At 42.0% G+C, this 24,448-nt stretch overlaps 1 protein-coding gene across 1 annotated transcript in view; it reads left to right on the top strand.

The window, feature by feature from the left end:
• The first annotated feature begins 201 nt into the window (after nt 1-201).
• The window catches only part of Usp13 (ubiquitin specific peptidase 13), a 107,012-nt gene continuing 82,765 nt past the window's right edge, over nt 202-24,448 (top strand). Inside the window, exons 1-2 of the mRNA XM_074073712.1 lie at nt 202-488; nt 22,475-22,600. Of these exons, the coding sequence (XP_073929813.1) occupies nt 321-488; nt 22,475-22,600 (294 nt within the window). The 5' untranslated portion in view covers nt 202-320. The remainder of the gene's footprint in view (nt 489-22,474; nt 22,601-24,448) is intronic.

Genomic DNA, 24,448 nt, shown 5'->3' with positions numbered 1-24,448 from the left:
GGCGCACGGCCCCCTCCTGCGCCCCCTCCTCGGCGCGTTGCGGCTGGCGCACCCCAGCGCCCCGCCTGACGCTGCAGCTGGGCCGGCGACTCGCCATTGGATTAAAAATAGCAGCGTCCCCCCCTTCCCGGGCCCCGGTGCCCGCTCCCGCCCCGCGGCCCGCTCTCCTCTCCCGCCCGCCCGCCCGCCCGCCCGGCCCGGCCCGGCCCCGCTCCGCTCCTCTCCCGTCGCCCGCTGGCGCCGCGGCCGCCGGCAGACCCCGTGCTCCGCTCCGGCTCCCGCTCCGATTCCCGCGCGCTCGGCTGGTGCGTGCCGCGGCCATGCAGCGCCGGGGCGCCCTGTTCAGCATGCCGGGCGGCAGCGGCAGCAGGAAGATGGCTGCAGGAGACATCGGCGAACTGCTGGTGCCCCACATGCCCACGATCCGCGTGCCCAGGTCCGGGGACAGGGTCTACAAGAGCGAGTGCGCCTTCTCCTACGACTCCCCCGTAAGTGAGGCGCCTCGGGGAGGGTCGCGGTGCTGGCGGCCTGTGCCGGCCGCGAGCCTCGGACCTCGGCGGCACGTGAGGCAGGGGACGAGATGCACAGCGGCGGCAGGGGACCTCCTCCTCCCCGCGCGGGAGTTGGCTCTGGAGCACTGCAGGTCCTCGGGCACCGAGCGAGCGCCCCGGACCTGTGGCGGCCCAAGACGCGGTCGCCAGGCTGGGTTGCTCTGCAAGCTCGCGAGGCTACGAGGGCCCCTGTCCCCAGCAGCCTGCCCGCGGCCCCGCCACCGTTTGAAAGCTACGTGGAACCGAAGAGTTAGTTCCCTGTTTGGAGCTGCACGTTACAAATCGCCTGCCTCCTCCCGGGTGACCGCGGCGGGTGGCTGGGTGCTAGGAATCCGTCCCCCATCCCGGACGCGCACAGCCTTTCTCTTTGGCCAGGGATTCCCACTCCTGGACAATTCTGATGTCCTCTCTGAGCATCGCCCCTTCCACTTTCCATTTCTCCCCACTCTTTTTGCCATGATCGTCAGAAGAAAGCTTCGTGTGCCTCCACTCTGGCAGCAGAAATGGGGTGTGTGTGTGTGTGTGGGCGGGTGGAGGGATCTATTGGATTAGGGTGGTTTTCCTAAGCCTTTCTCCTTTTCCCTTCTAAATGACTCACTTGGGCTGATCGCGTTAGTATAAATTATTAAAAGTTCAGTCCCAAGTCGTGACCTCAGAGTCTGGAGGGGAAGTGAGGACGCGTCACAGCCTTCCGTCCCGGGCAGTGGGTGGTGGTTTTCACCTGGTTGTATGTGAACATGTGAGAAGCAGAAGGAGGATGGATGTCCCTTTTGGGAGTCAACATGGGCTTCCAAGTGACTCAGCTGTCTGGCGTTTATCATGTCTTTTTGAGGACCAGGTTATTTTTATCCTTCCACTTTAGATCTCATATGTCACCCGGCAGATCTCAGTGCCTCTGGAGGTGCATGGATTGGGGAGAGGCGGGTCTCACAATAGTCAAACACATTTTATTTATAGAATGTAGAGTTTTCTTGTGGGGTGGAGGCCAAATGAGTGGCAAAATTTCCAAAGTTTCCTTTATTATTTTGTGAGCTGGTATTGGCTGATTTCAAGGTATCTTTGTTTGGTATACGCTGGAATCTTAGAATTGCCCTTTCTTTGATGTTTAATTTTTCTTTTATGCTATCCCAGATCATTTGAAGGTGAAACCTAATTTATTTGTTAATTACCTATTTTTTTCTCTAAAAAAATCCATGTAAAGAGTAGTGAAATGGTCATATTTAATACTTAGCATATGGACAAGTACACCCCTCAAAGTGAACATCAGTGGTGTCAATATATCCACAAAATACTTGAAAATGCCATGTTCAGATTGTGTGGCCCATGTTGGGCAGGTTACACTTAGCTAAGCATGGAGAGAAATGAGGGTGCTGTGACCACCAGGAGGAAAAAAGTGACCTCAGACTTTTAGGATGACACATGTAAAATGGGTGAAACAACTTTCTTCATATTTGATCTGGTTTGCTCCTGAAGTTCTGCTTACAAACTTTGTTGCTGGAGAAATTGGCCACATTACATTGTTCATGGCAGGTGTGAGAAAAAGGACATTATTTTAATTTACTTCCCCAAATAGTTACTGGGAGTGTGTGCCAAACACAGTTCTAGAAGAGTCTTTTCCACTATAAAACGATGATTTCATTCCTATCGCAGTAGCTCCTTGGAGGAGACCAGGATTATTTACAAGGCTGATGAATCAGTGTATTTCATTATCCGTATTTCAGGGAAAGATGACAAAGAAAGTTTTATAAACAGATAAGTTGAAACACAGTGCCTGATAACTTGAGGCCTTTCCTTGTGGTACTTTCTTTAACATTTCATTGTTAATCCAATAAATATTTTTCTAGCACCTACTATGTGCCAGCTCACACATGCATGGCTATAAGAAACTTACAGAGCAGAGTTCATTGGTGCCTATCATATCAAAAATTTCAGTTCACAAGTGCTGTGGGACCATGGTCCAGAAAGGTCAAAAACAGTCAAGTGGGAAAAAAAAAAATCCTTGTATTGGATACTTTTGAAAAGGATCATAGATAATTATGAGTAGAAAATAAAGGAGACCGCCATTCCAGGCAAGGGACTTAACATGTGCAAACACATAAAGTAAAAGCACTTTCTTCTCATTTGCCTACAATGTGTTTGAAAGAAAAAGATTGATTTGGCAAGTAACAAGAAGTAAGCTAAGAATCAAGAAGAGAGAAGATGATGGGGGTCTTGAATCCCAGGAAAGTAATTGATTTTGATTTTTTTTTCTGCTGGGGATCCAGCAACTGCTAAGGATGTGCGACACCCTCAGCATCTCATCTTTCTTTTATATTGTCGATTATTGAAAGCTTCTCTTAAGAAATGCCGTTTAAAGTGGGCATGGAGGGAAACTGTGAATCAACAATATTTTGTTCTGTACCAGCCAGGTCTCAGGCTCAGTGTGAAGACTTTTGCTATTCTGCATGCTTGTGGGATGTGAGTATTGAGTGGAACAACACATAACTCATTTCAGTATTTCACTTATCCCTTTCTTCCCACCTTCTGGTGCTTAACACATGTCAGATGCTCAATACGAGAAGGAATTGTTTTTTTTTTCCTCTTAACCTCTTTGGTTTCACCTAAGCCTACCCTCCCACCTCAATGTGTTGGGTGAGAGGGTTCATCTCACGAGGTCTATAAAGTTTTTCGCAGCAGAGCTTCTTTTCAAGACTCAGTTCAAATGGTTCTTTCTCTGTGAGTCATTTCCATAGTGCCTTCCGCTAAACTCCATTGGACTCGCAGCAGCATGTCTCAGACTGTGTCCTGGAGAGTGGACAATTATTCTCAACAGCTGGCTCGGCAGCTGGCGTATACATCAGGAACTCCATGAATGTTTAAGAAATGTATGAGTTACATGGAGTAACAGGTTCTGCAAATGGCAAGCTTCTAACATACTGGAAGCATTGGGAAAAGAATCATGGGGGACTAACATGTAGGATGTGGTGAATTCATTGATTGTGGGGGACAAATGTGAATGAGAGAGTCAAATTAGCAGGGTTTGAATCCTAACTCTGTCACCCAACTGAATAACAGAACCTATCTCAAGAGGTTTTATAAATTAATTTGAAAGGTGTGCCTGGCCAATTAGTGATTCACTTTACACATTTGCTTTAAAAAAGGAAGGAACAAAGAAGTAAAAAAGAAGGGAGGAAGAAAGGAAAAAAAGAGAATCAATCACAAGGTATAAGCCCAAGAATTTTGCTGTCAGGTGTTATGTGAAAGTGCTGTGTGGTTAGGTAGGCTCACACTTCTGCTTGCATCCTCCATGGACCACTATGGAAAATCTATTCTCATCTCCTTGGCTGTTGAGTTTTTCCTTCACCAGGTGTATTTTGTCCTGCCTGTCTTCTGATTCTAGGTTGTCATCTCTGGTAAGGTGAGTCTATGGTTGTTCAACAAGTAAGACACACTTCCTTTTCTAAGACCACTTTCCTCTTGTGATCATTTATCAAGGCTTTTTCCCACTCTTCCTTTTCTACTTCGGACTTAGTCGTTTCCTCTGAATGCCTGCATTGTGTGGAGTCTATGTGATGCAACATAGCAGTTAGTTATAGTCTAACTTCCATAGTTGGCTTTCTTTTCCTTCTTTTTTCCCCTTTCATTCTTATTTTTAAAGCATTTACTAGGTGTGAAGTCTTGTACCAAGCATTGGTTGCTAGTGCTGATTCTGCCTTCTCCCCACCCACATTGTGAGTTGAGTGCTTGTTTATACCTCGTTTTAGCTTGGGTCAAATGAAAATACGGTGTTTGAAATAAGAATAGGCCATTTACATGGAGGGTGGTAAATCTACCTAAGATTATTGTAAGCACGTATGTAAATATCACAACGTATCCCCCTGTATAACTATTATATACTATTTAAATTGAAAGAGAAGACTAGGCCATTTATTTTGGAAAGGTATCCCAGGGAACAGAAATGGAATAGTGACCAAGGAAATAGTGACAAAGAGAAGGAAGGGAAGCCAATGCAAGAGAAGAGTGAGTTCCTGAGCTGGCTTCCACAGTGTACAACTGGTGCTAAGTCCCTTGGGAGACTCTGGTGAACTCTGGTATGCACCTCAGTCTTCTACTTCAGTGGGGAAGTGTTTATCCACTGGTTCCCAGCTCCAGGAGTGGAAACACCCTCACTCTTCCAGGTTTGCTTTTGCGCCAGGAAGGCTTTTCCAAGGCCAGTAACAGCTGAGAGGCAAGAGATCCCAGTGCAGCTGAGGCAAGGACTATCAGGCCACACCTGCTGTGACAGTCAACTGCACACAGTGGCTATACCAAAATGGCAGCCCAAAGGAACGTGTGAATGAACATAAAGAATGCCAAATACCTCTGCTTTCCTTCTAGCATAGAACTGTTTTCTAGGAAGGTGCTTTGTTATTCTCTGAAGTTCTGAGATGGTTTGGTGATGTTAAAATGTTGCAGTTGGTTCTCTGTCTTCTTGAGAGTCTTTGCAGAACTCTGACGGACAGTGGCCTGCTGCTCATTATTTGTTTATATGTTGACCAGGAAAGGCTTTGAGATCTCCATCTATCTGTGGGAAAACTTCATGTTAGAGGTTAAAGAAGTCCTTTCTAAACTTCCTTCCACAGTGTCTATGGATTTGTTTGGTGTTATTTCAGACATAGCCAATAACAATAGCTATAGCTAACACATTCTCAAAGTGTGCTCCTGGGTCAGCACCATTGGCATGTCCTGAAACAGTTCGAAATAATGCCATGCTTCCCAACCTAGACTTCTGAATCAGAGACTCAAGGGGTGAGAGCCTAGAAATTTGTATTTTTAAATAAGCTGTCTAAGTTATTTGAGACCCAGTGATAAGGCCCGTAAGAAGTGCCTTTTCACTTTATCCACTAGGAACATAAAGGATTCCAAGTGAACATTTTAATACATATCTGAGCTCATTTAATCTTCACAACAACCCTACGTGAGACACTGTTTTATTATTTTTGCAGATGAGACTGAAGCAAAAAGGTCACAGAGATACAGTTGGGATCGAAATCCAGACTGGTTTTAGCAAAGTTTTAAAAGCCATTTTTAATTGTACAATTCAGTAGCATTAATAATATTCAACCATCACTATTGTCCATTTCTAGAAGTTTTTTTAATCATCCCAAACTAAAACTCTGTACCCGTTAGACAGTAAGTCGCTATTTTTCCTTCTTACTGGTCCCTTGTAACCACCATCTACTTTCTGTCTCCATGGATTTGCTTATTGTACGTACTTCATATAAGTGGAGTCACACAGTATTTTTCTTTTTGTATGTGGTTTCTTTCACTTAGCATGGTCTCCATGTTCATCTGTGTTAAAGCATGTATCAGAATTTTATTCTTTCTTAAGGCTGATTAATACTCCATTGCATAAATGCACTGCAGTTTGTCTATCCATTCACCTGTTGATGGATATTTGGGTTGTTTCCATCTTTTGGTTATTGTGAATAAGTCTGTTTTGATCATTGCTGTGTCTAGGCCCCTGAAGATTCTGTGCTCTATTTATCATTGAGCTATGCACATTGCCCAATAGGCAACAGGACTTTCTATCATAGTGCTTATGTGTAGGGAGAGAAATAACTATCCATGTGGAAAAATCTTCCTTCTAGTAGATAAAGTGATATATGGTATAAACAGCAAATTTAGGAGCACACACTCTTTAACCCCTTTTGAAGATGTAAACGTAAGCAAATCTAATTAGTTTCATTTGTCATAACTTTCCTTCTAAAAGCAATAACTGAAAAGTTGTTCTTTAACAATGATTCTCAAGCTTTTTGGCCTCTTTATAGTTTTTGATATTTTTAAGGACCCCAAGGGGCTTTTTGTGCAGTTTCCATCTGTCAGCATCTACCATACTAGACATTAAAACAAAAAATTTAAGCAGTTTGAACAATTTCATTCCATTAGTTATTGGAGTGACAATGTCATCAGATGTCACATAGCCTCTAAAAATGCTACTGTAAGTATGCTGTGAGAGAATGAGAGTGACAAAGGCAGAGAACTTCATGCTATAAAAATAATTTTGACCTCCCAGATGGCCTGGAGGGTCTCTGAGGTTTCCAGGGCTCCCAGGCCATAGTTTGAAAACAAGAGTTGTAGAGTTTAGGTAAGAAAGGAAGAACTACTTACTCTGATCACATATTTCACCTGAAATGTGGCTTTTACAGGTTCATATTAAATTATTATATTAGACTTAGACAACCCTAGGTGATACATGTTACAGCATGCACATTTTTTTGGAAGCAAATTAAAAGTTAGAGAATTTGGTTGACTACTTTTGAAAACATTGGAGCTTCTTGGGCTGGGAATTGTTGGCTGTTTCAAAGATAATTCTTTATTCTGTTGACTGTGAGCTTCACTGTAGGGTGATTTGCTTCATCGAGGGGAAACTGAAATGTTAGTATCTTGAGTTTTTTCCCTTTTGGCTGCTGATTTGGAGATTTTCTGATCTCTTGCCTGGAAAGTGAAGGCCATTCTGCTGGTGTTCAGGGAGGGGGACAGGAGAAGAGGATGAGGGTGGCCTCCTCAGCTGGATAGTGGAGGCCAGCTGGGTGTTGCCTATTGGTTTTCAACCTGTTTCTGCTCTGATGGGCTTTTTCCCCTATTGTGGGGCTAGGCACCTGAACAGTGCACTTCCCAGAGTTTTTAATGGCAGGATTCTGAATTTCTTTCTGCCAGTAAGAGAGTTGGGAGGCAAAAGAGAAGGAATAACCACAGTTGTTATAGCCACAGTAGCATGTGGCAGATGTGAGATTTTTCGGGCAGCTTCTGGGTGTCCCTCTGGGACTTGGAGCCACTTCTCTGGGGCTTGGGGGGACCTAAGATCATTTGTGTAGTTTCTTGGGATCCTTATTTCCTAAACACCAGTGGTGGTGTGTCAGATCTTGGCTCTTACAGCCCATCTCCATGAGTTTGTAAGCTTCTAATTTCCAGGATTAAATCCTTCCTGTCTGAAATACTTAGAATTGTGTTTATTTTTATGATCAACCAAATCTAGACTGACGCTCTGTTAGTCATTATATTTAAAAATGGTGCTTGTGATCTTAACCAAGACATTCTTCCACAGTCTCAAAGCCTTTTTAAAGTCTGAATAGTATTCCATTGTATAAGTATACCGCATTTTGTTTATCTGTTCATCAGTCAATGGACACTTGGGTTGCTTTCCACTTTTTGGCTAATGTGAATGGTGCTGCGACACTCATGGGTGTATCTCTCTTTTGTCATCACAAACCCATTGTTCACCAAATTCTGCTAAGGCTTGGGCCCTTATCTCTTGCTTAAATCCTCTCAACCCTCTTAACCAACCATCTTGCTTTCCCTTCCAGCCTGACACACTGTACTCTTACTATTTTTTTCAAACATGTGTCTGATCATGTCATTTCCTTGCCTAGAAATCCTCAATAGTCCCCTTCAGACAACTCTGATGTAGCACATTGAAGTAATTTACCTTGTTGACCAACAGTCCTTGTTCTCTGCTTGAGTTCCCTCTGGCCTGAAGGCCTTTCTGTTCTCCTGTGCTCCATGGCCACCCTACCATGTGTTTGTCTATGCTTCTCCCTTGGGCAGAATGCCTTCTCTTAACCCCTCTTCCCAGAAGTCCTTTAAAGCTAGCCCAGTGTTCGCTGTGAGGACCATCTAGTCCCCCAAGGTAGGCTAGACCCTTCCTTTCTTTGTTTTCAAAGCACTTTGTACATTTTTACCACAGGTAGGATGCAGATTGTTGAAGTTGTGCATTAGCCGAGGTTTGAGAGCTTGTTTGGAGGTTCTAGCAGCGTTGCACAGCTACTCCTGTACCCTTGTTTGAAGAACTGTCCTCCTATGTCAGGGATGGCTGTCCTCTTTGACTGAGCTTGAAGCTTTGGGAGGAACACACGTGGAGGTCTGAACAGAGTTACAGGGAGAAGAAGAGAACAGGGCTGGAAAACTCACCATTTGTGAGCTACTAGGCCTGCATCTTTTCTGTTTGTTTTTAAAAGATTGTAAGTATATATTTTGAAATAAACATTTATTAAAATTACCAATATATTGTTATCATATTTTCTATGTTTATTATATGTTTATATGTTTATCATATTATCTGCAGAATTCCTTGATTTCTGTATGGCCCTTGAAAAGCCAGAGAAAGGTATCTTGGGTAAATGTTGGTTATTTTATGTGATGTGATTCTAGATGCCCTAGGGGGCTTTGTAGAAGTGATCTTGTGTCATGCCTCTCAGGGAGATGACAAGAGGTTTGGTCTCTGTGTACGTAGGCCAGCCCTGTCTGCCTGCTGTTCATCAGTTGAGGACACCCCTTGTCCCTATGCACAGCGCCTAATTTTAGAACTGGAACAACAGGACAATGTAACACTCACAAGAATTTAATGAATCTGAATGGGCCTTGGGACTACAGAGGTTGCTTGAGGTACAGAATAGCATGTGCCTCCTGTGATAAGGCCAAACGTCTTCTCACTTAGCAAGTATTACTACTTACTTAGAGCCTACCATTTACCCAGCACTGCATTAGGTGCTGTCGTGGGCAGAGAAGGTATGAGCCAATGGCTTCTCATGAGCAGAGGCCCGCGAGCAGGATGAGTGTGACATGGATCTCTGTCACAGTGGAGTGCATGCACACTTTCATGTGTCTGTTATGAACCAACCACAGGGCTAGGTACTTTTATATTCATCGTCTCATTTAATTGTGATAGGCTTATAGGATATAGTTACTGTCCCCCAAAGTAGTGGGGACTCTGTTTTGTAGGTGAGGGAACACAGGGTCAGAAACATTAGGTAATTTGTTCAAGGACTTGTGCATGACAGAGAATGGGAGTTAAGTCCTGATGTGTCACGAGATTAGATCCTAACAGGGTATTATGTTTTGAACAGTGTAGCACTACATAAAATGTGTGCATGAAGATTTCAGGCCTGGTAACAATCAATAAATCTGGAAGAATTTCTGGTGTGGACAAGTGGATGGGATCTAAGTAGATGGCGTTTGGAGGACAGGAAGGCATGGAGATGGGACCAAGCTTTTCATGTGTGAAAGAGTAAGCTGTCTTATGGGAAGGAGACTGGATAACATAGCTGACTCCTCCATGGGTTACAGAGGTTGGCATTGAGACCTATTGGGTCAGCCAGTTAGGAGCAAGAGGACAGTGAGTGTGAGGATGGTGGTTACTTAGTGCTGCTGTCCTGGGAGTGGAATGAGGAGTAGATAAGGAGGTGGAGGGACCTTGGTTAAGAGTTCATCTGGGAGGCTGTTGTAATACTGGAGGGGACCGCCTTTATTGTGGTGCCGACACAACAGTGGGGATAGAGCTGGGGGAGGAGAAATAAGCCCGATAGAGAATTCGGTGAAAGATGTGGCTAAGCTTAGTGATAGAATGTGGGTGAAGGAGTGGGAGGAGTCAATGAAGGCTTCCTTGCTTGTAGCCTGGGAGACAGAGTGCATCAAGGCCATAAATGAGGGCGGGGAGATAGTGGGCAAGGACTTCATGTGTCTTGGGAAAATTGCAAACTGCAATGGAGCTCAGAGGTCAGGGTTTGGGTTTCAGAGCCTGCCAGATTCTACTTTAGAGACACTGGACTCTGAGTAGCCATTCTATTTGAAGTGCCCAGGGCCCAACCTCTCTGTCCCTGGGACCGTTTATCTCACTTTTGGAGGAAACAGTGACTGATAGGCTCAAGTTCCAGAGAAACTCAGATGGGGGCCTGGGGTAGTAGTTCCTCTTGGAGTTGGAAGTTTAAACAGATACACATGAACTGTTATAGATGGAATACATGTGGATCTTACTGTTTCCTGACACAAAACCACCCCAGAGCAAATCTGCTGCATGTGCACAATATGGTTATTGGCCAAGAGGCTGAAGGTTCTTTCAGGTGAGGTGTAATTGTGAAAAACATTCTCGTAATCAAACCAAGTGTTGCTGTTTTTGTGCTGGTAAGTTCCTTTGAGTGTAGAAAAGTGGTGACCTGGATAGATGTCTTTGTCCCAGTAGTTCTTGGAAATACGCTTGGTGGTCTGGTCATGGGATTAGTGGATTAATTGGCCCCTAGGAAAGAGAACACAAGGATCTGAATGTGTGTGTGTGTGTGCGTGTGCGTGTGCGTGTGTGTGTGTGTGTGGTGGGTGGGATTACAAGAAGCAGGGATGGAAGTAATTCACATACTGTTATTTTTTAGGCAAAACTGCTGAATTGCTCCTTTGAATGACCATTTGGGGAGGTTTTGTCATTGGGTCTCTAGTGTCTGACTTTAGAGGGAGACTCAGTTGGTGGGGGTCTTCCCTTCAGGTCCCCAGTTTAGTTTCTGGACACAAGTTGATGACAGCAGTGGATTGTGGAAGCCATCAATCCTTCAGTGACTCCAAGCCCAATCCCGTGGGTCTTGAAAACTGTCTTTGTTGGGAGCTGTCAGGCAGGAGCCGACACCTCTTAGGGGCTCCAGCTGTCCTTTGGAGCTTGAGGAGTGGACACCTCTCCCTTTTCCACAGGAAAGCCTGGCAGAGTGCCTGGCACAGGCCACTCACTTGAAGGGGCTGGCTCTCCTTTGCTTGCCCCTCCTGCTTCCCTTGAATGAAAGTTTGAAAAAAAAGGAGAAACTGCTCTTTTCTCCAAGCCCTCGAAATGATGATGGCTGTGCTTGCCGACAGCCGCCCACCTGGCTCCTGCCACCAAAATGACATCTGCTTCTCAGATGCACTAGGCAGCCTGTGGGGGTCTGATTGGCCTGGGTTCAACACACCCCCACCCTTACTACTTAGTAACCATGTGACTTCAGCAAGTGCTTTAATTTCACTGGCTTTCTCCGAGCTTGGCCTTTCTCCTCTAGTACCTGCCTTGCAGGGTCGTTGGCATCATGGCTGCCCGTTAAACCCTACTTATTGCGTCCCCTCACTCTAGCCAGAAGACCTGTGGCAGAAGGGGCTTGCTTTTTGCCTTGGAGTAGGTGGGGGGGCTCCCTCTGAGAAGAAGGTGACGTAGGGTCTTGTCTTGGAGTTGCCAAGGGGAGACACACCCTGTACTTGGTATTCTTGCATGAGGCTCTGCCCACAGATAGAGCCAGGGTTTGAGTACTTGCTGACTTAAGGGAGGGCAATTCTTTTCATACTAAAATCAACTCAGTGATGAGCTTTTATGGGTTAAGCCCAGATACCCACTCCTCATGTTTAACACTTTCTCAGGAGAGATGCACCCTAAAGATAACCATTTTTTAAGCAATAAAATAAAAATAGGAAATGACTAGAAAACATTTTGCTATCTTGACAAGGTGGCTTCACATTTTCCATTTTTTTTATGGTACTGGGAGTTTGAACTCAGGGCCTTGAGCTTGCTAGGCAGGTATTCTACCACTTGAGCCACCACCCCCAACCCTTTTTGCTTTATTTTTTTTCCACATAGTGTCTTGAGCTTTTGGTGGGGTTGGCCTTGGAACTCGGAAGCCACTGCACCTGGCTTGTTCTCTGAGAGAGGGTTTCCCTGAATTTTTGTCTGGGCTGGCCTAGAAGTGAACTCTTCTTGTCTTTGCCTCCCAAATAGTAGATGGGATTATAAATGTGAGCCTCCATGCCTGGCCACATTTTAATTTTTTTAGCAATGTAAGCTGGGAACTCCTTATCTGGGTTATAATTTCACCACTGAAGGTATTCAGCTCCATGTCCTCATTCACTGATGGCTTTCAATTGCCCATTTTCCTGTGAGTATCACAATAGCTGCCCCTTGCATCCTGCCCCATCTCTTCCCCAGCTGTTGCTGGTGACAGCATCCTCATTGCTCGCTCAGTTTTACGCTGAGGGAAATAGTAGTGACAAAACCTGGTTGTTCAGACTCTGCATGTATTTAGCAAGACTAGTTGTTGAGCTCCAAGGTGTAGGAGTCTTGTGTAGGGAGAAAATCTTTCCAAGTCCAGAGCATGCTGGAAGAATCATTACTGCATTAAAGCTTGTATTTTTTTTCTAAACATTTCATGACCACTAGCATGATTTATCAGTGTTAGCAGAGAGTCACACTCTCTGCTATATATATATACATATATTTTTTAAAAATCCTTAGCTTATGTAGACATTTATTTCAGGGGACTTGAAATAAACCTGTTGAAACCCAGGTTTGAGGTTTTGCAAATATTTTGTTGTGGTAATTTTGTTTTACTGGTGATCTGTTTGGTCATTGCCATTTGACTTGTTTTCTCTTTTTTCCCCCTCCTTGGGGATTGATCTCAAAGCTTCACACATGCTTGGCAAGTGTTCTACCACTTGAGCCATGCTCCAGTCCTTTTTCTTGAATTTTGATGTTGAGATATGGTCTCCCAACCTGGATGGTTCTTGACCTCTCAATTCTCCTGCCTCTGCCTCCTGAGTAGCTGGTATTGGAGGCATGCACCACCATTCCTGGCTTATTTTCCGATGGTGCTTTTTCTTGATTATACGTGTTGATTGCTTATTGCACTTGATCTGGAACCTAGTTTTGCCTTCTAGTTGCACATCTGCTTTTCATCTTCCTTTACTTAAATTCTGCATTAAAAAAATCTTACCTCGTTTTCTGTAAAAGCGAGAATGTCATGGGGATTTATGCTCTGGTAACTGGAATATTCATGTCTGCGTTTAAATAAGAAAGTACCTGACAGGTTGAATTAACAGGTGGTTGATGAAAGCAAGAGTTGAGCAGGTTGAGAGGTGGGTGGTTTTTTGGTGGAATGAATCAACAGTTAGCAATCATTCTGAACTTTACCCTTTTCCACATACTCCTATATCTAATCCATGGATTATATTCTAATATTATTACTTGAATCTGCTTTCCCATCTCTGCTGTGAGTTCCTTCCCTCTTATTCTTACCACCTCACCAAGGCTAAGGCACCATCTGGCCTTGTTTAGATGAGCTGTTAAAAAAAAACCCTGTGATGATGGAATTGCTCTAAATCTGTGCTTGGGTAGCCACCATCCATATGTGACTGTCAAGCATTTGAAATGTGACTGGTGCAGATGAAGTGCTGGACTTTTAACTTAATTGAAATATCCACATGTGGCTAGTGGCTACTTTATTGGACAAGGTGGGTCTAGATATACAGTAGCCTCTTAATTGTTTATTTTCTTGACTCCTTGCTCATAATTCTTTTCCAGTAGCCAGAGTGACCTTTTAAAAATGTAGAGGAGATGGTGGAACTTCATGTCTGGCCTGGAGTGAAGCCCAGTCCTTCCCTTGACTATGGGGCCTCCTCCAGGTGGCCTTGGTAGACATCTTCTCCTCCTTTGCTGTCACCATCTCTCTTATGGTCCTCCAGCACTTGGCTTTCTTCTGGTATTTCAAAAAGACCAGAGTTTTTCTTGAGTTGTGGCTTTTGCACATGCGTTTTTGTCTAGCTAGTGTGTTCTTCTTTCCTTGCTTGCCTGGTCCCTCGCCCTTGAGATCCCAGCCACCCACAGGGCCTCCCCCACCCACTAGCTGTATAAAGACTCCAACCTTCAGGCTCCTATATTGTTCTTATCACTGCCAGAAATTATCCTTTACAACTTTCTTAGTTTCTCTCTCTTTCTTGGGATGTAAATATCCTTAAGGCACTAGCATTGCTGTGTCTCTGCCTTCTGTCATTGGTGCGGAAACACTAAATCCACTCCGGCTGCCACACAGCCTATTGATTTGTAGTGCTTCCTGGAGGAGACCAAGTAGCCTCTCTTTCTTCCCCAGCTGCTTTGCCACACTTAGAATTGATCACCTTCTCCTGCAAACAGGGATGGCATCCAAGTGGGATGCAGTGACCTTGATCAGTTTCATTTTTCTCCTGCCCTCCTGAGGAGCTGCTCCTCATCACCTGTTTTACTTGGGCTCCCAACTTTCCTCAGCTACAAGATAGTCTCTTAGTTGTTTGGATCACGCTGTACTTTGAGTAGCAGGAATATGCAACAGACAAAGCTATGTGGTTGGAGAGCGATAACCAAGGAAGCCAGAGTCAAGGAAAGGGAGCATGGAAAGAATGTTTGATTCCATGTGCTTATTTTTAGTCTTTAAATACATTCAGTTAAGAAAAATTTTATTTTTTTAATTGGAAAAAATAAATTCATGTTCCTGAAGAACAATGAGAAAATGCCAAAAGACAATGTGAGGCCAAAAACCAACCAACCAAACAAACAAAAAATAAAATAAATCCCACATTATCTCCTCACATAGAGATGACATCATATGCCAGGTGGAGTATGTGTGTTATATATGCAATAACGTCATGCATGCTGTCTTGTTCACTCAGAAACACCATGTCCATATTTCCATCAGCAAATGCTCATCCATGAGTCTATTTTAGATGGCGAATGTTGCAGTTCATGGAGGTTCCATAAGTTGTTAAAAATATTCAGGCTACTTTTCTTTCATGAGTTCAGGCAGTTAATTTAGTTAAATTTTTTCTTTCCTCTTCCATTTTTTAACAGTGTGTATTCTAGAAAATACTGTGTCCTCTCTCTTTTGTCTCCCTTTTGCAAGGGCATGTGAATCACATTCTTCCCGTGGTGTTAGTGTGTGCTTGGTCCTGGCCATGAATCTGTTGGGATGGCATCTCCCTACATCACATTTCTCTTTGCGTCAGTGACCTGCTGTTTTCCATGGGAGACACAGTTCTGTAGTCAGGAAAACATTGTTATGTGGTGACCCTGTTTCCTGAGTGCATTCCTCACATGTGTTCACTCTCCCTTCCTGCCTTCTAGCACAAGGCTGGTCTCCAAGAAAACATCATGGTAAACAGAGTTCTCTGAACACCTGCTGGCTGACAATGTGGTATATTTTTATTTAAAATGACCGCTCACTTGCTACTTTAAAACATGTAACCTTAACCTTGACCTTTATGTTTGGAATGTTTTCACATTGTTTTCAATGGTAGGCAATGTCCTTGTCCTTGGTGGTACTTTTGAAGAGTGTGCTGGCAGTATAGTGTAAGTAATAAATAAATGGCTGTGTATACACTGAAATGCACCGAAGTGTGGGTTTTATGAGTATATGGACTTCTGATGCTGATTCTGTCTCTTATGGTTTGATCATGGGTGGGAGAAGTTGTCAAAGGGAATCATTACAGAGCTCTGAGCACTATTTCTCTACTTGGGATTTTAGGTGTCAAAGTCTTGTGACTCAGTCAAGTTTCTGGTCAGTGTGTTATGGAATTCTATTCAGCTTAGGACAAAGAAGCACACATTGGTCATTCTGGGCTGGGTGCTACTGAGAACAGGATCTGGATAGGGTCCAGGGTGGTATGTGGTGTGGAGATGCCAGTCATCTGAAGAATTACTCCAGGCTGACTAGAGGCCTAGGGCAACAGGATTTCATGTGTCTAAGCTGCCAAGAGTGACTTTAGCCAGACTGATCTGAAAAGCTAGTATTCCCATTCCTGTGACGCCTCAGGATGTTTTACTATGCATGACCATCCTGTACTTTTTATGATTCCATTGTTTAGTTGTATCAAAGACTTTAAATAGGACCTGTACCAGGTACTGAGGAACAGTTTGAGAGACTAAGCCCTGTGACACAAAGTTCATTCATTCCACAAATGTTTGTTCATTCCTGCTCTGTACCAGATACTGTTTTTTGGGATCCAGTGGTGAACAAGCCATGGGTTTCTTGTGCTCAGGAAGCAAATGTGTGGTTCAGCTTCTGAATATAGTGACCCCACGTGCAGGAAGCTTGGGTTTCTGACAGCCACAGTATTCAATGAGCACATCCCCAACAATAGTGAAATGAAAGCAGATGCTGGGTCGAGGACTATCAGATGGGGGCTGCACAGGGAGATGTGGGAATGGGGCCAAGAGTAGAGAATGGCAGTGTGTGTGACAGGGGAGTGTGTACAGTTGAGCAGGTGTTAACATGTGTGGGTGGTATTGATGTGGACTGCTCTGAAGGCTGGTCCCTGCAGGTCCCGGAATTATGCTTTTCTGATGGTGAGCTGTTCTTCCAATTGGGCTCCTGGCTATCACTCCAATGCTACCCAAACTGAGGGGGGCTGACCATTGTCGAGAGTTAGGTACCAGTACTGAAAGTCAGTGTTCGGAGACTTCTACAGCAGCTCACAGTGCAGCCCCATCTGGCTGTGTTGTTGGTAGATGTGTTTGAACTGGATGTAGCTCTCTTTGGGTTTTGTGGAACTTACATGTGTGAGAAAGTCCACATGTAGCTTGAGCTGTGAACTAGTCATGTGCAGTGGGACCAAGTAGCTTTCCTTAATGAATAGAAACAAAATAAAACAACCTTGTTTTTCATGGCAGTATTTTGAGAAGCACCACTCTAGACCAAGCAAGAATGGAGTGGGAGGTGAGGCTGTGGGCCCGAAAGTCAAGAATTTGAGTAAAAATAAAACTGGTTTTTCATTCCTGATTTACTTCAGGCCTTTGTCCATCTGGTGCCTTCCCTCCCCTCATCTCCTCCCTTACTTGTCATCAGTGTGTTGTGGTCTTTTTTTCATTAACATGTTTTCTGTATACTTTACACAGTTTTATATGCATTTTCTATATACATTACTTCATAAACTCATCATTTTGAACAATGTTACAGTAAAAATACTGTAATGTTTCTATGCCATAGTTTCTTAGCTTCTCTATTTGGAAGTATTGCTACTTTTTCCTAGTGCATCTGTGAATATTTTTGTACCAATTAGGGTTTTCCCCCTTTTTCTTTTGGATTCTTGAAGTCTACACCCAAAGGAAAATATTGTGTTAAGGGATCAGTTTTATTGCTCTGTAGAAGGACTGAAGTGATTTATATTGTGGGAGTAGATAATACAGGTTCTCTCTGTGGCTTTAGGCTGTGTAATCTTAATTAATTTTTTGATGGCTTAGTAGGCATGTATTTATGCCTTGAGATTTGTTTTTTTTGTGTGGTACTGGTGTCTGAACTCAGGGCTTCACACTTGCTAGGCTGGCGCTCTGCCACTTGAGCCACTCCGCCAGTGAAATTGTTTTAATGTGTTTACCTCAGGAGGTTGTGAAAATGTGAGATTTGATTTTCATATTTTCACATATTTAAAACCAGATGGTCTTTAAAAACATTAAGTTGAACTTGAATGTTGATGACTTATAATTTTACTAGTTTCTTATGTAGTTTGTATGTAAGTTTTTATTCATTATACTTTACATCTTCTGTTGTTATTTTTTGTTTGTTTCATTATAGCTTGTGGTATAAAATTTGTTCATTTGTGTTTACATTTTTATACTTGGTCACATCATCTCTGATGATATCTTTTATTTTCTTGGCCAGAAATTATTTTCTGCTTTACAAGAAGAATAATAGCATTCTGTTTTTTTTTTTTTTTTTGGTGCTGAGGATTGACCCTGGGTCCTGTGCATACTAAGCTCACACTCTACCACTGAGCTACACCTCCAGCACCTCCTGTAACTTTTGCTAGTAATTCTTTTCCCCATTTTTGTTTTCTATGGCTTATATATTAAGCACTTATCATAGAATGAACATATATCTGGAATTTCCATTCTTATGTTACCATTTATTTAAAAAAATAAACCAATATTCTATGAATCTCATTTGTAATGTTTTAAATTTCTCTTTCTTTCTCCTCTTCCTCTCCCTTTCCTTTCTTCTCTTCTCTTCCCTCCCTTGTCTCCTTCCCTTCCTTCCCTTTCCTTTCCTTCCTTCCTTCCTCTTCCTTCCCTTCCCTTCCTCTTCTTCTTTTTCTCATCCTTCCCTTCCCCTTCCCTCCTCTTCCCCTTCCCTTCCCTTACTCTTCCTCCTTTCCTCTTCCTTCCCTTCTCATCCCTTCCCTTCCCTGCTTCCTTCCCCTCCTCCCTCCCTCCTTCCCTCCCTCCCTCCCTCCTTTCCTCCCTCTCTTCCTTCCCAGTGTTGGAGATCAAACCCAGGATGTTAGGAAAGTACTCTACCACTAAGCTATATACATAGCCCTGTACCTTAACAGATCACGTCTACTACCATTACTTTAAAAAAAGTTTCTCTTTCTTCTTCTTCCTCTTCCCTTTCTTCTTCTCCTCCTCCTCCTTCTCCTTCCCCTCACCCTCTCTCTCCTCTCCCTCTTCCATCTTTTCCCTCTCCTTCTCCTTCCATAGGGTCTCTCCATGTAGCTCAGGCTGGTCTAGTACTCATGACTCTTCTGCCTTGGGCTTCCTAGTGCTGGAATTTTCCTTCCTATTCTTCCATTTGTCTTTCATTCTCAAGTGGTGTAGTTCTATAACCTGTGGATTTCTTGTCTCTTTGGCTTTATGAAGGCAAGTTCTTTACCATATTTTCTGGGGTGGGGATCTTAGAGGGATGGTGGCTTATTAATAAGAAAACAAGGTAGAGAGTATCAGTTAGCTCAGCTCTGAGCCTAGACTATACAGCATTCTCTGTGCATTGTTCAAAAGGGGATTGGGAGAGATTTATCAGCCTAGACTTGTCATAATTATTGAAAGAAGCTGTTCTCAGCACTTACCATGGAGTCTGATCAATGTCTAGATATGAATAAGATTGGAGGGAAGAAGGCATAGAACATTAGATCAGAGTGTTTGTTCTATGTGGGGTAGTTTTGAAGGACTTTTTTTTTTTTAATCTCAGTGTGTCCTTAATTTTTAGAACTACTAGAAGGTCCATTGGGCAGTGCTTCACATGAGCATTAGTGATGAGGGCACTCTCTGCTTCAGAGACTAGTCTGTGTGTCTCATGGAAGGTGTCTGTGAATGTTTATCCTAGAATCTTTCCCTATGTTGCCATTTCTATCTGGGTATCAAACAGTTTTTATCTTTGATTATGTGACAATATAAAGCAACTTTAGAAACCAAGAATGAATATTTGACATATTAAATTTCTTTCAAATTCCTTAATAAGTTTCAAACTCTTAATAGTGAAATTACCAAAGACTAATGATTAATTAGCCTGGATATTACTTTATGAACTATTTCCATTGTTCTTCAGAAAACCCTACACTTGAATGTTTTTCTTCTTTTGCTTTCTCATTTTTTGCTCCTTCCACTAGTTGCTTAAATATTTTTCCTGACAGGTTAATATTTCTTACCCCCCACCTCCCACCTATGTGACCATCAGACTCACTTATTCTTTCTTTTGCTGGTTTTTTGCAATTATAAAATGATTGAGGTAAAAAGATAATGATATTTACCCCATAATAATTAATGGTCAATATTTAGGTAATGTTTTATGGAGTAGAAAGCACGTTAGTGTGTTTTATCTCCTTTGAATTTCATCCAGCCCTGTGAGGTGGGAGTTACTGTTACAGCCATGCTTATAGAGTCCTGGAGCCTAGAGAGCTGTGTGACAACCTGCCATAGGTGACTGTTTGAGACTCCATTACAAAGGCTATGTTTCCCCTGGTGTGTCTTCACAGGCAGTCTTTGATGGGAGAGTGGACCTGGTGTATTTTTGGTCATAATATGTGGTGCACAGTTTAGTGGGCTTGATGACTAACTGACCATTATAATAATGAAGTTTTTTTGTCGTGTTGTTAAGGTTATGACTATATCAGAGGACATGTTTATTTAAAAAAATCTTTTGAAAATACCTAATCTAACAATCAAATGAATGCACTGTGTTGTCTTTAAAGAACTTTTGAATTTTATTCCAATTGTCTTATTCAAAGGGAAAAAAGTTGTTCAGAAGAAAAAACCATATACTATAATTAGCTTTTTGGATGCTATTTTGTAGTTGAGTTTTGAAAATTTCATTTATGTTTGTTGCTAATATATAAAAATTGCAACTTACTTTTGTCTATTTACCTGTATCCTAAGACCTTGCCAAATTCACTTAATAGTTGTTGTTTTCACTAGCAGGTGTTGTAGGGTTTTCCATATAAACTGTATTGTCATCCTCAAATAGACCATTTTATTTTTCTCTTTGTGATCTTTATACCTTTTCTTTCATTCTTCTTATTTTTTTGTCTTATTGCAGTGTAGGTGCTAAACAATATTTGAGCTAAGGCAGTTATAATGTTTCATTGTGACAGGACTTCTCTGTATCCTAGCTTATAAACCACAGATACAGTGTTGGAGATCTTCACTAGTAGACAGTCTTTTAAAATTAACATTCTTGAACTATTGGAACTTTAAAGAATTAGTTTTTTACATGTTTATAATGGACATCTGTGTCTGTTTTGACATTGTAATTTGTGCTTTACTGAAATTTAGTGTAAGGATTTTTTTTTTTTTGAGACTGGGTCTTACTATGTGATTCAGATTGAACTTGAAGTCTTGATTTTCTTTCTTCAGCAAGAAACACATCACCACATCTGGCTTTCAATGTAAGGAATTTTTTTTTTTTTGGTGGTACTGCAGTTTGAACTCAGGGCTTTGTGTTTATTAGGCAGGTGCTTTACTGCTTGAGCCATGCCTCCAGTCTTTTTTGCTCTGGTTATTTTGGACTTAGGGTTGAGCTTTTTCCCAGGCCAGCCTGGACCATGATCCTTCTTACCGTTGCTGGGATGACACATGCCAGCACACCCAGCTTTTTTTTCCATTGCCATGGGGTCTCACAAACTTTTTTTGCCCAGACTTGCCTTGAAATGCAGTCTTCCTGATCTCAACCTCCTAAGTTGCTAAGGTTACAAGCATGAGCGGCTGGCACCTGGCTAGTGGAAGAAATTTTGGTAAGTGTTGGTTGGCCATTTTGACAAGTATTTCAAAAGTTTGTTTTTCATTATTTGGAGGGGTGAGATTATTAGGAACTTAATAAAATCCACTTTCTTTGAAGAAAGGATGAATAATTGCATAGCCTAAATTTACAGAGAATCATATTAAGCAAAGTAGAGAAAAGGAAAGATGAAATTAGGATAGAAAATCAAGTATCTAAAGTGTGGACAGTATCCTAAACTTATTTTAGCATTATGTCTTTCATTAAATAATATGTGCTTTGAAATATATAGCATAGAGAGGTAGAGAGAGAAATATATTCAAATCTAACTCTGTTACTTCCAGGCTGTGTGAACTTGGGCAAATGACTTATCCTTAGGTTTTTTTGTTTTTTTCAAACTATGTAATGGAAATACTAATAAACAACTTGCAGTGGTTAACATTATATATAATAAACTAAATAAAACACTGAACACACATCAGATGTGTGTGTTAGTCAGACTTTCCATCACTGTGACAAATACCTGAGAGAAAGACTTAAAAGGAGGAAGATTTATTTTGGCTCACAGTTTCAGAGGTTTTAGTCCATGGTTGGCTTCCTCCACTGCTGTGGGACTGACAGGAGGCAGAATATGGTGGCCAGAGCATGTGGCAGAGCAAAGTTGCTCACCTCATGATGGCCAGGAAGCAGAAGGTGAGAATGCCTACACATTCTTCCCTTTCTCCTTTAACTCAACCTGGGCCCCCTGCCTATTGGATGGTGGGTCTTTCCTGTCTTCAACTACTGTCTCCCAGCATCCTACAGACATACCCAGAGGTGTGCTTTAGTCACCTCCTAGGCATCCCATCCCAGTCAAGCTGACAATGAAGATCAACCATCACAGCATACAATTATATGTAGCTAAGATTATTGTAGCACACCATCCTTTATTATTTCTTTTCCAAGTTTTTTGTTAAATAGTTTTAACTTATTCATCAAGTGAAGGGATCAGTACCTTTGAAGAATCCTGCCCTACTGAAAGATCTGAAGTTTTATGTTCCTGGAGACTAACGCTGATGAATGAGGAAGAATGATAATATTTGGTTACACTGGATCCCGTGCCAACTTCATTCTCTCCCTTCCCTTCCCTTGCCCCATTTGAAGAGTTAGACAAGCATGTTTGCTGAAGGTTGCCTGTTTTTGGTAAAGAGTGTCCAACTGTCCGGGAGTAGCTAAAACTGAGGGTTGGGGTGGGAGGGGCCTCTGTGGGTGGCCCAAAGAGGGTCATTGCCCATGACTACAAGAGCCATGGTGGCCTTTGGCCAGGTTTTGCCTTCATTTATCTTCCTTTCCCTTCCTTTTCCTCTATCTTAACTGGTCAGGTGTCCTTGGCTAATGTACCGTATCTTTTTCTTCTAGAACTCGGAAGGTGGACTCTATGTATGCATGAATACATTTTTGGCCTTTGGAAGGGAACATGTTGAAAGACATTTTCGAAAAACTGGACAGAGTGTGTACATGCACCTGAAAAGACATATGCGAGAGGTGAGATAAACACTTTTGAAGAACTGGCCTTGACACCTTCCCTGTAACATTGTGCTTGCGTGTTTTACCACGTCGACATTTTACTATGCTTCTGATTCTCTTTGATGATGGGAAACAAAAACAGCACTGTTTGTAGAAATTCATGGATTTTCCCCCAAATCTTGTATCTTAACCAGTCCATATTTTTTTTCCTCTATACCTCTGGTTGGCATTGGTAACAAGATGTGGGCTGACTGATTGGGAAAAAATAATTTTAAGTTTTAAAATACAAAGAAGTCCAGAAAATAATGCCAGAGATCCTCATAGACTCAAAAGTCAGAAGTAAAAAAACTTAGTTGTTTTTGCTCTCAATTTATTTCTTTGTAGTGACAAAAAAATATAGTTTTCCTGAAAGATCAAGTCCTTCTGTTCCATTGCTTTACCAAAAGTAACTGCTACTGTGAATTGTTCTCATTCTCATGCATGTTATGAACAATATAAAGTATGACTAAATATTTTAAAGATGTTGATACATGCGGTCACACTGTTATCTATTATTCTGTGTAGTTTCCATACCCACTGTCGTTTTTTGGAATCTATCCATGTTGAGATGCAATTCATTTTAATTGTTATTTGGTATTCCATCCTATGAGTACCTGGTAATTTATTCTATTCTTCTATTGATGCCAGACTTTTGATTCTTGCCAGTTTAATAGTTTTGAAGTGACATCTAAATACTTAGCATTTCCTTCTGTGAGAGTTAAACATTTTTTACATATTTATTGACCCTTTTGGTTTTCTGTTCTATTTATATATATATTCTTACACACACACACACATGTACATGTATATAAATTTTGCCTATTTCTTTGCAGGTTTATCTTTTTCCTTTAAGGTTAATGAGTTCTTTTTTTCATTGTGGGTATCAAACCTTTCTATGTTACAAACAAAATTTTCTTATAGTCTGTGGCTTGTCTTTTTACCTTTTTTAAAATTAAAAATCATAGAAAAGGAGTTTAAATTTTGCTGTGGTTAGATTTATGAAACATTTTTTCTTATAAGTTGTGTTTTTTGCATCTTGTTTAAAAAATTGTTTTCCACCTTAAGGCCATAAAGAGATTTCTTCTAGTAGTTTTCTTATTTAAGTATGTGTGTATGTGTGAGTGTGTTTTAACGTTTTAAGTTTTTAATTTATCTGTAATTTATTTTTGTATTTTGCATGAAGAATAGGAATCTATTATTTCCATAGATAACCAACTTCCCAGTATTAATAAAGCAGTATAGCTTTCACAGTGATTTACAGTGCCATCTCTTTTTTTTGTATTTTAACTCGACATGCACACTTGAGTCTGTTTTGGGTCCTCACTTGCATTCTGTTGATCTTACTTGCTTGTCTCTGTATTGGTGGCAAACCTTAATCTGTGGTAGTACAAGCACTCCTTGCACATTTGTTTCCCCACAACTTTAATGGGTATTTCTAAATATTAATTTTTCTAAAATGGACTTTGGAATCAGTTCATATAGTTAAAAAATTCCTGTTGAGATTTTTGATTGTGGGCACATTGAGTGCAGATGCATGTCCATGGTTCTGTGAGTTGCATGAAGGCATGGAGTTGTGTTCTCTTCATTCACTCCTGCATCCTTGCATTTGACACACATGTGCCTAATCTGTAGTGGTGCTTCACGAGTATTTATTTGTAGAGAGTGGATTATGAAAAGTCTATGAGAACTGGATGTAAGCAAGGTGAGATGCGGCTTAATTGCTTTTACCTGTAGGCCAAGATGGGCACAGCCCTGGCCACGAAACAGAAAAAGCAGAACAGTTGCATCTCCTAAGCTTGTCGTTCAGAGAAGCCTGAATGCAGGTTT

This window comes from Castor canadensis, chromosome 5 (assembly GCF_047511655.1).
Source record: "Castor canadensis chromosome 5, mCasCan1.hap1v2, whole genome shotgun sequence".
Classification (NCBI taxonomy): Eukaryota; Metazoa; Chordata; class Mammalia; order Rodentia; family Castoridae; genus Castor; species Castor canadensis.
This window is presented reverse-complemented; position numbering and strand designations above follow the sequence as displayed.